The 14,894-nt window shown below is 38.0% G+C and overlaps 1 protein-coding gene across 1 annotated transcript in view; it reads left to right on the forward strand.

Annotated features, from left to right (window-relative positions):
- Positions 1 to 14,894, forward strand: part of FBN2 (fibrillin 2) — a 258,120-nt gene that overhangs the window by 115,435 nt on the left and 127,791 nt on the right. Inside the window, exon 8 of the mRNA XM_025924336.2 lies at positions 10,001 to 10,126. Within this exon, the coding sequence (XP_025780121.1) occupies positions 10,001 to 10,126 (126 nt within the window). The remainder of the gene's footprint in view (positions 1 to 10,000; positions 10,127 to 14,894) is intronic.

Genomic DNA, 14,894 nt, shown 5'->3' on the forward strand with positions numbered 1-14,894 from the left:
GAACCACTTCTCCCCATGTGTCACATGGACCCCTCAGACCCCACTGCCTGCTCCCCACCCTACTTACTCACCAGAGCACCTCCAGGCACTGAGCTTCCAGAACTTCAGACTCTGCACTCCACTGTTTGTACAATCCTGGTGGTAATGAAACCCTCTCTTTTCTTCCTGTCAGTGCTTTTGGGGAACAGATTTCTTGTTCAATCACTTGGGAGTGTTTTTACTCTTTGTCTCTTTTTCTCTCCAACTCCTTTTGGGGGAGTGTATTTTCTGCACTTTCGCAGTGCACTGCTGTCTCCCCTCTGCTGTTCTTTTTCCCCCTCTCCTCTGTCCTCTCTCCACAAAAACAGCTTCTTACCCTCTTCAGCTTTTCTCTCAAGTTATGCAGATTGTTGTGTTAATCCTCAGATTAATTTCCTAGGTGTGCAAAAATGGTTTGGTGCTGGTCAAGCTGTGTTTCAGGGAGGAGATAAACTAAGGGTCTCCCTGCTGCCCCACCATCTTAATTCCTCCCCTGATAAAGTTTTCTTAAATCAAGGGTTTTACTGTATTAAGCCAAAATACATCTTGAGATCCTGAGGGTTTTATAATTACATCTCAATGTCCTAATGCTTAACAAGAAAAAAAAGGGAACAGAAAATATTAAATTCTTGCATTTTGGCCAAGTCCAAATGGTTATAGCAAATTTAACTTTGGAATTTCCTGACTTTTTGTTGTTCAAATTGTAGGTTTTACCCAACATTAAAGGAGGCTTTCAATTTAATTTCCCTGTATTTAAATGTTTAAGGCAGTTGTGGAGGGCAGAAAGAATGGGAAGAAAGAAACCTTCTGGAGGACATAGTTTTAACAGCTCACCACTCAGTTGTTAAAAATATTCTCCTCCAGAAGCTCAGCATCCTCAATTTAAGTTTTCATTGTTTCAGAACTTGTAGAGGATTTCATCTTACTTGTTTAAAAGGGTAACATGATGTTTCCACCCTGTGTAAATTGGAAAAAGAGACAGAGAAAGGAAAGGAAAGGAAAACCCCTTCTGGTAAATATCTCCGCTTCCCAAGAAATACCATTGGGGGATGCAGACCAAAAATGTAAGCTCCTGTTGTTTGCCTGGGTATTCAGTGACTTTTATGTCTTTTGAAATAGAAGTAGCTTTCCAACTGTTGTTTTAATCTTAAAAAGCCCAGTAATGCAAGTGCCTCTTGCTGCTGTTACTTCATGCATCAATTACTCCAAATGAGTGTTTAGAAAGATGCAGTATTGATTTCAAGCCAAAAGAGAACCATTTGTTACGTGGCTATAGAAGTGGTCTTTTTAAATAATGTCATTATTCTGCCTAAAGAGACAAAAGAACTTTTTAAAAAAAGTTTATTTATTTTGAGCGGGAGAGAGAGAGAGAGAGAGAGAGAGAGAGAGAGAGAGGATGTGCATGGAGGAGGGTCAGAGAGAGAGGGAGAGAGGGAATCCCAAGCAGGCTGTGTGCTGTTAGCACAGAGCCTGATGTGGGACTCAATCTCATGAACTGTGAGATCATGACCTGAGCTGAAATCAAGAATCATACGTTTAACCATCTGAGCCATCCAGATGCCCCCAGACCAAAAACAAAAAACAAAAAAACAAAAATCAAAAAAAAAAAAACCCAACAAACAAAAACAAAGCAGTTAATTAAAAAGTCCCTTTAGTGCTCATTAAGGTTAATGCACAGAGACTATTTTAAATGTACTTCCTTAAGATTAATAACAAGAGGAAAGAGGGACCAAGAAGGAATATATAATAGTACTATAGTGAAATGCTGAGGTACCACAAGCATATTGATAGTAAATGATAGCATCCCTGTACAGTGGATATACAGTAGATTGGGGTATTTTCCATCATCCTAAAAAGATATCTTTCCCTTTCTATCTTCATTTTGAGCTACTGCCCTCTCTTTTCTTTCTTTTCCACATCAGACTTGGGAATTATCTACAGTTAGGCTCTATTCTGACTTATTCTAGAACCCTCTGCCGTCTGTGCAGTCACGTGAAACTCATTTCATCAAGATTACCGGGTAGGCTTTTCCTACTCTGTAGCTTGCCTGGTATTCCTGCAGAAAAAAATTATCTACATGTGGTTGCCTGCCCCCAGCCCCCATCACTGGAGTGCCTGTATCTGTCTCCTGTATCTCCTTCCTTCGTGTACAGCCTCCCAGTAGGCCTGTACACCACCCCACAGTTATGTCAGCCGAAGCACGCACAGATATTGTCTGTAGCACCTCCGCACCCAGCCTGTGGGTATGTACCTTACCAGTGCTTACCATATACCTCGTTGCACTCCTGAAGCTGGGGCCGCTCTTGACTCCTCCCTTTCCTGACACGACTGTCCTTTCTTCCCCATTATCTCTTGGATTACTGAGGCACCTTTCTTTGGGATCTCCCTGTCTCCTACTTGTCCCACCGTGGTCCTTTGTCCACATTGTAGGCACAGTGATCTTTCCAAAGTCCATGGTTGGCCATGTCCCTCCTGTGTTTGAGTCCCCCACCTTCTTGGTAAAATTCCTGCATGACCATCCTCTGCTTTCCTCTCTAGCTTCCTTTCTTTCTATGCACTCTTTGATTCAGTCCATTAACATTGACTTACTTCCTCAAGTAAATCATGCCCTTCTTGCCTCACCTTTTGTGTATGCTCTTCCCTCTGCCTGGAAGACAGTATTCCACTTCATCTTCATAGCCTGGCGGGGGCCTGTTTTCTGACATGTTTTGGTGTGACTATGAATGTCCTGTGGAAGTCTGTCCTGACCCATTTCTCTTCTGTGTTTCCCTTTCATCCTGCGCTGCTCGTTGCACTGCTCGTAGTATTGGTCACACCACATTGACACCAGGTATAACTCTGATCTCTCAGCCACCAGCGCCAGCTTCTGGAGAAGGAGTCCAGCAGACCCCAGGTTTCAGCTCTGCTCGCTGCTGTGAAATTCTGTTTGTGGTCCAAGGAAACATTTATCTCGTGTTTTGCAACCAGCTGGGTCTCTTGTTTTATTTTTATTTTTTATTTTTGTATGTCATCTGTCACTGTTATGTGATTGGAGCAGAGGGGAGTACCAGAGCATCTTGACTGGAAGTCACAATCTGCATGTTTAGTAAGCCTTCCAGGTCATTTTGTGTGTGTGTGTGTGTGTGTGTGTGTGTGTGTGTGTGTGTGTACGTTAAAGTTTTGTAACATCTGTCCTTTATTTTACCTAAAAGACCGAAGCTATTTGACATGAACTCATTCAAACTCAGATTCTCTTACTACAACCCCATTTTCCATATTCCCTGCCTTTGATGAAGTGTCTTCCCATCTTTCCATAACAGAATGTTCCAGCTCTGTACTTTACTCCATCACCTTTCTAAGACTCCTGACTCTTGCTGTTAATTGGCTCAGTTTCTAACTTGTGTCTCTTCTCTTTGCTGACTCTTTGTCTTATCTGCAATCAAGGCCATCTACATCAAACCTCTGTCCACTTTCTCTTTAGTCTCCTGTCACTATATTCTTTCTGACTTTGTTCACTGTGAAGTTTCCTAAAAGCATAGTCTGTAGCAGCAATCTCACTACCACCCCACCAATTATTTCTTACCTCTTTGTAACATTGCCTTCGTTCTCATGAATCCTTCGTAGCATTTATCATTCTTGGTTACCCTTTTCCTTCTTAAATATTATTCCTTGATGTCTTAGTTTCCTAATATTGCTATAACATATTACCAAAAACTTAGTGACTTAAAACACAGAGTAATTTTTTTACCGTTTTGGAAATCACATGTCCAGAATGGGTCTCACCAGGCTGAAGTCAAGGTATCAGCAGGACAGCCTATTCCTTCTGCAGTGTCTAGGGGAGAATTCATTTTCTTTACTTACCTGATTTCTAGAAACTTCCTTCGTTACTCGCTTGTGGCCCCCTTCCGTCTTCAAAGTTAATGGTGCAGCATCTTCAAATCTCTCTCCAGATCTGACATTTCTACCTCATCTTTCACTTATAAGAACTCTTGGTTATATTGGACCCAGGACCAGATAATCCAAGACTATCTCCTCATCTCAAGATGAGTTGATTAGCAATCTTGATTCTCCCTTGTCATATGAACTAACATATTCACAGGTTCCCAGGATTAGGACTCTGACTTCATTGGTAGAGTCACTGTCCTGCCTGTCACATTTGACCTCTTTAATATATAAATGTTAAAAAAAATGAATAAATAAAATTTAAATCACTTTTCAGTAATCCTGGTAATCTTTCATTTCTTTATTTTCTTCACTCGCTTCACACTGATGGTTTCATCTGTGTTTATCTATAGCTGCTGGTGCCTTTATAAAGATCTACCTTGGATTTTCAGCTACTTTCTAGATATTATTAGCTCAAAATGTTAGTGATGAAACCATCAACTTCCCCCAAAATATTTTTCCTTGATTTTATTAATTTTGTTAATATAAGTTCAATAATGAAATCTTACCATCCCTTTCTCTTATTCTTGCTTTAACTTTCAGGACGTTTCTTTCATTTATTATTTCCTTTCCTAGTCCCCCCTCATTAACTGCAGCCTGGACCATGTTATTATCTCTACTGTCCCTGCCATGTTCTTACCTTAGCCCTGTGTTTATCAACATTGGCAGATATTTTTACCAAAAGTAAAATTCTCTTTTTATTAAGTTTTTTTTTTTTTTTTTTTTTTTAACGTTTTATCTATTTTTGAGACAGAGAGAGACAGAGCATGAACGGGGGAGGGGCAGAGAGAGAGGGAGACACAGAATTGGAAGCAGGCTCCAGGCTCTGAGCCATCAGCCCAGAGCCTGACGCGGGGCTCGAACTCACGGACCGTGAGATCGTGACCTGAGCCGAAGTCGGCCGCCCAACCGACTGAGCCACCCAGGCGCCCCCTCTTTTTATTAAGTTTTTAATTTTAATTCCAGTATAGTTAACATACAGTTTTATATTAGCTTCAGGTGTACTCTTTAGTGATTCAGCACTTCTGTACATTGTTCAGTACTCATCGTGGTAAGTGTACTCTTTAAACCCCATCAAAAGTAAAATTCTGGGGCGCCTGGGTAGCTCCATTAGTTGGGCATCTGACTCTTGATTTCAGCTCAGGCTGTGATACCCAGGCTAGATGTATACCCAAGTGAAATTAGAGCATATGTCCACATAAAACTAGTACCCAAGTGTTCATAGCAGCTTTATCCACAACAGCCAAAAAGATGGAAACAGCTTGAATATCCACCAACTGAGGAATGAATGAATAAAATGTGATATATCCATAGAATGGAATATTATTCAGCAATTAGAAGGAATAAGGTACTAATATATGCCGCAACATTGAGAAACATTGAAAACATGCTAAGTGAAAGATGCCAGTCACGAAAAACCATATATTTTATGATTCCATTTATATGAAATGTCTAGAACAGGCAACCCTATAGAGACGGATGAGTTGTTATTAGTTGTGGATTTTTTAGTTAGGTTACTTACTCTCTGAAGCATAGAGGCAGGTCAGGAGAGTGCTGGGATGGAAGTACTTCTGGGGGAATGAACATGTTCTAAAATTAAGTTGTAGTGGTGGTTGTACAACCCTGTAGATGAACTAAAAACCATTTAATTTTTCACTGTAAGTGGGTGAATTGTACTACCATATAATATATTTCAGTAAATCTGTTTATGAATAATCAGTGGAATTCTGAGTACAAGTAATATACACCATAGTTTCAAAATCTGAAAAGGGGAAAGCAAACGTTAATTTTCCATTATAGCTTATTTTGCCATTTTGATAATGACTGTTGTCCTCATAAAGGCTTGAAGAAGGTAGCCATTTGTTGCACTTAAAATTTAGTCATAAACTTAAATAGCATATTCATGGTTCAATGTAAAATGGAAATACACTTTTTTCCTATACCAAAAAGAAAAGTATGCAGACTAGACCAAATACATGTAGTTCCTTGGCATTGATGGAAATAAAATACAAACACTTGTTTAAAACAAAATGTCTTGTTTTGTTTGTTCTAAGTTCTCTGTAACATAATTGTTACAGGGACTGCTTTATCATATGACGTCCGTATTGGGATTGACAGAATCTCTAGGGCAATGTTCTTAGAATTCAGTGATATCTGAGATCACACTTAGCACTGCTTATCAAATTATTCATTATATTCTGCTTAGAGTAAGATTTACAGTAAATGTTGTAAATGTTGGTTGACAAATATGAGGTTCTGTGGTTTGGCAGTCAAATCTATCAGATGGTTTTGCTTAGATCTAATTCTCTTAAAAAAAAAAAAATCTGTATTCAACTTCTTCAAATTTCCAAGCTCTTTCCAGTCCTTCCATGGCACACCCAACAACTCTCTCCTTTTGACAGTGTTGTTGCTCACCTCCATTCCTCATACTCTCCCTCTTCTCTCCTTCATTTTTACTTCCCAGTCTCCTATGCTGACTTTGCGTCCTTTGGCTTTCTTTTTTTATATGGTGGTGGTTCTCAGAAGTTCCCTCCTTAGATTCAACTCTTTTCATTCATGTATCTTCTTTGGACATCTCATTTATGGTTACGCCTTCAAATATAGTCCATTGAGTTGGTGATAAATAACAAATGTACATCTTTACTCCTTATATATAAGTTTCAATTTTGTAGCTATGTAGTTGGAATTGCTGCCCATTTCTCATAAAAATCTCAAGTTCAAAAAAGCCAAAACCTGGCTTAACCTCAAAATGTTCCTCCATGTCCCATTCTCTGTTAATAGCACTACCATTGTCTCCCTCGCTAATCAAGCTAGAAGTTTACAATCCTGTTGCAAAAGTCCTGTTGATTTCTCCTTCCTCGTGTCTCATGAATATGTATTCTTTTCCTCATCATAAAGCCTCCTCCATGCTGTCATCACTGATCACTGGACTATTCATTGTCTACATTAAACACAAGAATTACCTTTCTAAAATATTGATTTGCTTACATAATGTTTTTACTTAATTTAAACTCCTTCATAGACACCATAAATCACCTCAGAATAAAAGTCAAAGTCCTTGGGAGGACTCTCCAGGGTTCATAGTATGGCTAACTAGCTAAACTTCACTTCTGTCAACTTCCTACCCATTCTGGTATACTTTCCATGCTCCAACTGTGCTATATTTTCAGATATACTCACCCATGCTGGTTTCTATTCTTGTTGTTCTTTATTAGTCTAAAACTGACTGCATTCTACTTGCCACAGTAATTGGTTCAGGACTCCAGCCGTTTGCCAATCAGCATATTCTCCTGGCTAAAGGAATATACATCAAAACATTAGGACAAAAGAGAAGATTTGTGGGTGCTCTTGGGAAAACGTTTTCTCTCTCCTAAGAGAAAGCCCTGGGAAGAGACACCCTCTCTTCTAACTAGATGTCCTAGTCAAAGGTCTAGCATAGAATTGCTACAGCCTTTTTGCTCCCATCAAGGAATGCAGTCTAAGAATCAAGTCAAAGCACAGAGGAGTGCATAGTTGAACACATCTCAGAGAAACTCAGAGCAATAGACCTTGGCTTAAACCAATCCTGAAGTCCATGCCTATAGACATCCAAATGCGTAAGCTGTTAAATATTTCCTTTATGTCCATTTAGACCAGTTTTTCTGATATCTGCCCACAAAAGCCTCCAAACTGATAAATAAACTTTAAAAAATATTTCAAGGGAATGTGGGTGGAGGCACATCAGATATGCAGAGGATGAATGAAACCAACTCCTTTTATTAAGACTTTGCCTTTTCCTGTGAATACACTCCTCACCCTTAGACACACTTATGTATATCTCACCATGCAGTGTATACTTTATATTTGCACACATCCTTCTTACCATAAACATTAATGATAAATTTAAATATTAATTGATGAATAAATATTGGGCATGACTGCATTGAAATGCAGAGTGTTTTGGTCAGTTAAAAATAAAGCACTGAATTTTAAAAATTAGGGTAGGGAGTCTACCCAAAAATGAAATAAATTACTATTTTTCATATAGGATTCCTAAATACTTGAGCGGGAGCCTTTTACATACAATTACTTGGAAGCTAACTTTTTTAAGGTTTGTAGTTAATTTTAAGAATTTTGAAACATGGAGTTTTTGTACAATAAATATTTAACACAAAACCACAAATTTAATATCACTCCATGTGTTCCTCTCTGTTCCAGATTTTTTAAGGAAAAAGAAAAATGTCAAACATCTTTCAGTTTTCTACTCTTTGTTGTTAAGGAGGGTATTTGGAAATAGAGCACAAAGAAGCTCTTTATTATGAAAGGAAATGCCTAGAAATAAGAGTTAATGCTTAAATGAAGGACTTAAGGTTTCTAATTTTTAAGAATTTAGATCAATCCTGGTCTTCATAAGTGCCTTGACTGTTGGTATGACTTTAAAGGATCAGAAGGCAACTTGTGGTGTTTCACCTTTGTGCTGCTTCCTACTTTACTGTGTTCTGTTCTCTTTTATAGTCTTCCTTATCCTGGAGTGATTGATCAATGTGTTTGGTGATTAAAGTGTAATTTCTAACCTCCTTTCTGTTCTGAATCCACGTTCAGTTTTATTAAGAAGCACTGCACTTAGATAGCAGTATAAGATGCAATAGGTCCTAATTTTGCACACATGGTTTCATTTTGTTGGATTAAATCTGATGGTAACAGCACCACATTATGTATTTGCTTCTCATGAAGTCAATTCATGTTAGAATTCTGCTCTCTCTTAGGGAATTGGTCAATTTTGATTTGTACCACTGTGCCTTCAGTGGCTAACTGCTAAACCTCAAATGAAGATATTATTTCAGGGAATGTCTGAATCTGATAAATTTTTTTATGAGAACATTCCAAGAAGACACACAGGCTTATAGTTATTTCATGACGCAGCTTGTAGGCAAGAGTAACTTGTCAGACTAAATGGGGAAAAAAAGAATGATTAGATTAATAGAGGAATTCAAAAAAGAGATTGCCAACCATTTCTGAAAATTGTGGGGTTTAAAATTTCTTCCCTTGTATTTACAAGAATATAATTTTTTCCTGTTTTGATACATTAAAAAATATATATGCAAATTAAAAAAAAACAAAAGAATCTAAAAGCTCAGGTTTGCTGGTCAGTAATCATCCACGTTTATGACTTTTCCCTGTATTCATGTCTTTGTGCTTTAAAGAAGATGGCCAACTACTGGGTTTCCCTTACAATTGCTCATTTCCTTGTAAATGTATTAGCAATTAGCTCCCAGTGTACCTAATTGTAGTTTTGTTTGACTTTCGACCTTTCTCTGCTTACTGAACTAGAAGAAAAATAGATTAAGGCTTATGTAAATGGCCAGGTTTTCTGCTTTAGTGAAAGCTTAAAAGAAAGCAGACCTTTGATTAACGTGTAAGGGGATAGACTAGTCCCAGCATTGAGTAAGCTGAACGGTTAAGTGCAGGGAGGTACAATAGGAAAACTGGACACCTCCCAAAGCCTCCCAAGTTTGCCCTCTGCCATGTTTCTGTATTATTTTAGATTTAAAGTTAATTCCCAGAATGTCAAATATACCCATATTCAAATGGAAGTACGAAAACATATCCTGAAGCCAAATAGGAAAAAAAAAATTTGTGCTGCCTGTTGGCTCAAATAATTAGTGTGAAAATTAGCTATAAATTTTTAAATGTATTTAGTTATTCCACATTTTAAAATGTAATCCCGTATGTGTTTTTTAAAAACCGTAGTAGGATAATTCCTAATTGATGTAGAATGGAAATAAAACATTGACATTTTTACTTACTTTCAATTTAAGTTGCATTTGGGGGGGAGAAAAGGATATGGAGTTTTGCTTTAGTTGGCGTTGTTTTACTGCCATGGGAGTTTGCTTTCATCTCAGTTCCCATAGATGTGTGTGAGAAATTCTTCAGGGTCTGAAACAAGAATATATTCAGGGTTATATGATCTGACCTAATCAACCATGAGTACTCTGATACTCTTTAAAAAAAAAAAAATCCCTTGTAAAAGCTATTTAATGGAGGCCTTTCTCAATCATCTTCTCCTCCTTCCCTTGATTAGACATCGATGAGTGCAGCGTCATTCCTGGGATATGTGTGACTGGCGAATGTTCCAACACCGTGGGAAGCTATTTTTGCGTTTGTCCACGTGGATATGTAACCTCAACAGATGGCTCTCGGTGCATCGGTAAGCCTTGGATTTTTGAAGGCATAATACAGTGCTCCTTTATAATAACAGAATAGCCCAAACACATATGAAGATGGCAACGATTATAAAACCATTGGGTAAATGGCTGAAAAGGTTGTTTAAAATAAATGGTACCACTATTGAGGGATTGATAGACCAGGTGCTCTTTGCAAAGACTTCAGTTTCACAAGCCATCTGGGTTTGTTTTATGTTGTCAGAGTCATTTTGGAAATGAAGAAAGACTTCCTCAAGACATTGCTCTTGGCCAGTGCTAGAGACAAAAAGGCCGGAGAAAGATTTTTTTAATCTGCCTTGGAAGCCGGGATGTAGTAATTAAAGTTTCTTTTGTTGCTATGCATTCATTATGAATGCATGTCAGTGTCTTATTTACTTAGAGCTTGTTTATTCTAGTGAAAATAATTATTGCAGAAAAGAAATTGACACCTTTAATTTTGTGTTTTAAACATATTCAGAGTAGAGCCAAATACATTTGTATGTTTTCCTTTGTTTAGACAAATGAAACACTGCTTCTCAGTTATGATGTAGGTCATCCTTTATTGAGCAAAGCTTAAGCTTAGGGCAGCCATCCAACAGTGAACATGAGGGATGGGGATCCCTCCTTCAAATTACTGTGTTGTCATCCTAAATAATAGAAGAACAACAATGGCTGTCATAGAAGAAACAGAGGTAGTGGTAGTGAAAATAATAGTTAGCATTTATGGGGCACCTGGGTGTCTTGGTCAGTTGGGCGTCTGATTTTGGCTCAGGTCATGAACTCATGGTTCATGGGTTTGACCCCGTGTCAGGCTCTGTGCTGACACCCCGGAGCCTGGAGCCTGCTTTGGATTCTGTCTTCCTCTCTCTGTTCCTCCGCTGCTCACACTCTGTCTCTCTCTCTCTCTCTCTCTCAAGAATACATAAAAATTTTAAAAATTAAAATAAATAATAGTTACCATTTATGAGACACATGCCACATGTAAGGCATTGGACAGCTATCTTATCTCATTATCTCATAGCTGTGGGGCCTTGAGCAATATACTGACCTGTCTGTATTTCAGTTTCTTCTAGTAAATGTGCAATAAAATATTCTTTATTGTTTTTTTCCTTTTTTTTCACTTCAAGTTAGTTAACATAAAGTGTAATATTGGTTTCAGGAGTAGAATTTAGTGATTCATCACTTACGTATATCACCCAGTGCTCAAACCAACACATGCCCTCCTTAATGCCCTTCACCCATTTAGCTCATCCCTCCCTCCATACCCCTCCCTGCATACCCCTCCATCAACCCTCAGTTCTCTATATTTAAGAATCTCTTATGGTTTGCCTCCTTCTCTGTTTTTATTTTATTTTTCCTTCCCTTCCCTTGTGTTCATAAAATATATTTGTTGTTATTACGAGGAGGAGAAGGAGGATATATATGCCTGCACTGGACCCATATGTCATGTAATCCTTGTAATAGCTCTGTGTGACATGTGTAATTATTCAGATTTGCAGACAATGACATTTGAGGTTCAGAGAATTTTAGTGACTTACACAATAGTACAGAGCCAATAGATGGAACCAGTGTTCTTATCCAGATTGCTCCAGTAACACCTGCATCTGTGTTACTGCCCCACTACGCTGCCTCCTTACCTACTTTAAGGCAGTGGATAACCTGTGTCTAAATATCAAGGTCTTAGCCTGAGTGGTTTCTTTAGCACCATATGAACAATCTGCTTTAAGAGGTAGGATGTCTGCTTCTAGCCTTCCTCTCCCCTCTTAGAGTGACAAGATTTGAATGATAGTTGTTTGTTCTTTATGAATGCATCAAGGTTCCTATCTTACGTTAGGTCAAACATTTTATGTGGAATATTAGGTCTATAACATGGAGAAAATTTAATCAGTTTTAGGGTCAGTATGCCCATTGATTCACTGCATGTAAGTCTAATTTATGTAACATAATTTCAAAGTCAGCCGTCAGTGAGAGTTGAAAACTAGTAAGAACTACCCCCACTGGCTTGATTTTCTAAAACTATGTAGGAAGATACTGTGTGTACACACACATCCACACATTCGCCACCTTGAAACAGACATAGACCCAACGCTGTAGGAGAAATAGCCATTTGGAAGCCATCATTGAACATCGCTTGCTGGATGCCATTGACCCTGGTTTCAGGAAACTTATGTTCTAGAATATGGCAAGGTGAAAAAGGGAGGCTGGAGACGTAAGCGACTCTATTATTGTGAAGTTCTGGAAATCCAAGTAAGGTATTTTATTTGGTAGGCACTGTAGAGTAATTGAAGCCCTTTGAGAATGGATTGGAATGGAGGTTTTTAAGGGGTGATGAGGGAAATAAATTAGTTAGAAAGAAGAATTTGACACAACAAATGTTAGTCTTTTATATTATATTTCCAAATTATATCCTCATGTTTGATTTTTTAAAATTTCTAAATATTTTAGTCAACAATTTGTGTTCATTTTTTTTTTTTTTTGCATTGAAAAAGAGGCATAGTCTTTGTTATATTCCGATAATCAAGATCAAGATTCCCAGAGATTTATGGAGGTTGTTTCTCTTTGGTGTCAGATATTTGATTTACTTTGAAATTACCATAAACTCTCTTCATCTCTTGCCTGTCTCTGTAAAGTTTTAAGTCTTTACCTGAACATTCAAAGCCCTTCAGAACCTGGTCCCAGCTTTTATTCAAGATCCATTGCTAATAGCTTGCTGCCTCAACACTCACATTTCTGTCACTGCTGTACATGACCAAACTGCCATACCTTTTTCATGATAGCTTCTCTTCTGAAGCATCTTGATGTCCCCTCACTGTGCTCATTAAAACCTGACTCGTCCTCTGAGTCCCCAGTTAGATGTCACATTTTCTTCTTGGGCACAATTAATCAGCCCGTCCCATAATATTTTTCATTTCCTTCATTTCTGGCTTTCTCACATTGCACAGATATTTACACTTTATATGTCAGTCAGACTATAAGCTCCATTGGTTCTGCGTTATGCTGCTCCCTGGGAGCCTCACATGGTGACTTGTGTAGTCCTGTGGGCTCAATAAATCTTTTACGAATGGATAGAAAACCAGCAAATGGATGAAGTAGATGATGTTGGATGTAAGAATTTTGTGTTGGTTAATAACTGCTTTACATCATTTGGCATCCTGCTGGACGTGGTGTGTTGGGGTCCAGGATGCCCCTAAGCCAAGTGCCTGCTTAAGCTTCCAAGAGCTGAGGCACTTTGAGTCCTGTGCTAAGCGTGAGAATCTCCATTCATTTCAGTGTTGACATCCTGACCCAGGAACAAAGGAGATCCCCTAAGGAGGGGAGAATGACACTCCACAATTATAAAGCCATAGTTAAATTAAGTAACAACCTTAAAACATTTTTGAATAACTGTGTTACATTTGGAGTAAGGATGTGTTTTCCATATATGAAAAAAAAAAACAAATCTGATGTTTTAATGTGTAAGAGATCTTTGATTTTAATTTTTAAAAATTTGACTCTGTATTTTCTTAGACTGTATTTGTTTATGATTGAATTATGTATGTCCTGGATATTTCTATGCTATTTATTTTATAACCACATGCATACTGACAATAATGAGTTGGCTGGACTAAGAACTTTTTTTTTTGAGTATGAAAATGCATGTTATCTCCATGAAGGCTTAATGCTGCCATAATTTCTTATTCTAGTTAACAAAAATATCCTGAGTCTATACCACATTATAAAGCATCAATAATCACTTCTTGGCCTTTTGGCTAAGATCATGGGTAAAGCATCAATAAACTGCCTTTTTTTCTTTTATGGGTAGGAAAACAGTTTCATATGACAGAAGAATTTAGCTGGGCATTTTAATTTTAAACTAGGATAGTTTTCCCATTTTACTTTATACTAAATATGAAAGTCAAGTGCCTAATTTAATTTTATCTAGTATGTTTTATCAAATTTTCTCTTTAATATCCAGGACAGAGCTTTCTTTTCAACGCAGAGTACTAACATACGTCAGTTCTAAAAAGAGTAGAAATATGCCTAATAATCTTTTTCTTAGAAGCATTTTTAATAGCCCAATTTAATGACCTTTGTGTCGTTTTAGAATACTCTGGCATTATTGATACCTAATTTCCACATTGTTATAGAGGCAAAGAGAGTGATTGCCAGGCAGCAATGAGTAATTAATGAATTGATAAGAGCAGTGAGCAAATTCTGTATGCAAGATGACGTGACTGCTGCTGTTATGAACAGAGCCAGCAGGGACCTTGAGCAGAGATACAAAAGCACCAGTCAGCAGCAAAGCCAATGAAATTCAGAAAATGAGAGCGTTCAGAAATCTTATAGCTACAACATCCTAGGACATTTTCTTCAGCCTTACAAAAGTTTCAGTGCACTATATTGCCTTGGAATATTCTTAAGGAAACAAAACCTGAAAACATAATGTGAAAAAAAAATAAGAACATTTGAGGCCATAGGTGATTAATTGCTAAATCGTTTTGTAGGCACTGGATGCTATAAGTCAAAAATTCTTGAGGAAATGGGCACTGGCGTAGACTCTGGCACACAGGTAGGCGCTTCATAAAGGGAACAGAGGTTTGCCAAGCAAAGAAGAAAGGCATGAGCAAGACACAGAAACTTTGTGTGAGGGGCTCTGGAGAGGATGCAAAGAGTTCATCTGAGAAAGAGAGCTGAGGGGAGGAAATAGTTGGAAACAAAACAAGGCAGATGGTTGAGATAAATATTCTGTTGCTGAGGTTCTTAACTTCTTAACTTCTGTGCTGAGGAGTATCA

Source organism: Puma concolor, chromosome A1, assembly GCF_028749965.1.
Source record: "Puma concolor isolate L17-30 chromosome A1, mPumCon1.1.hap2, whole genome shotgun sequence".
Lineage (NCBI taxonomy): Eukaryota > Metazoa > Chordata > Mammalia > Carnivora > Felidae > Puma > Puma concolor.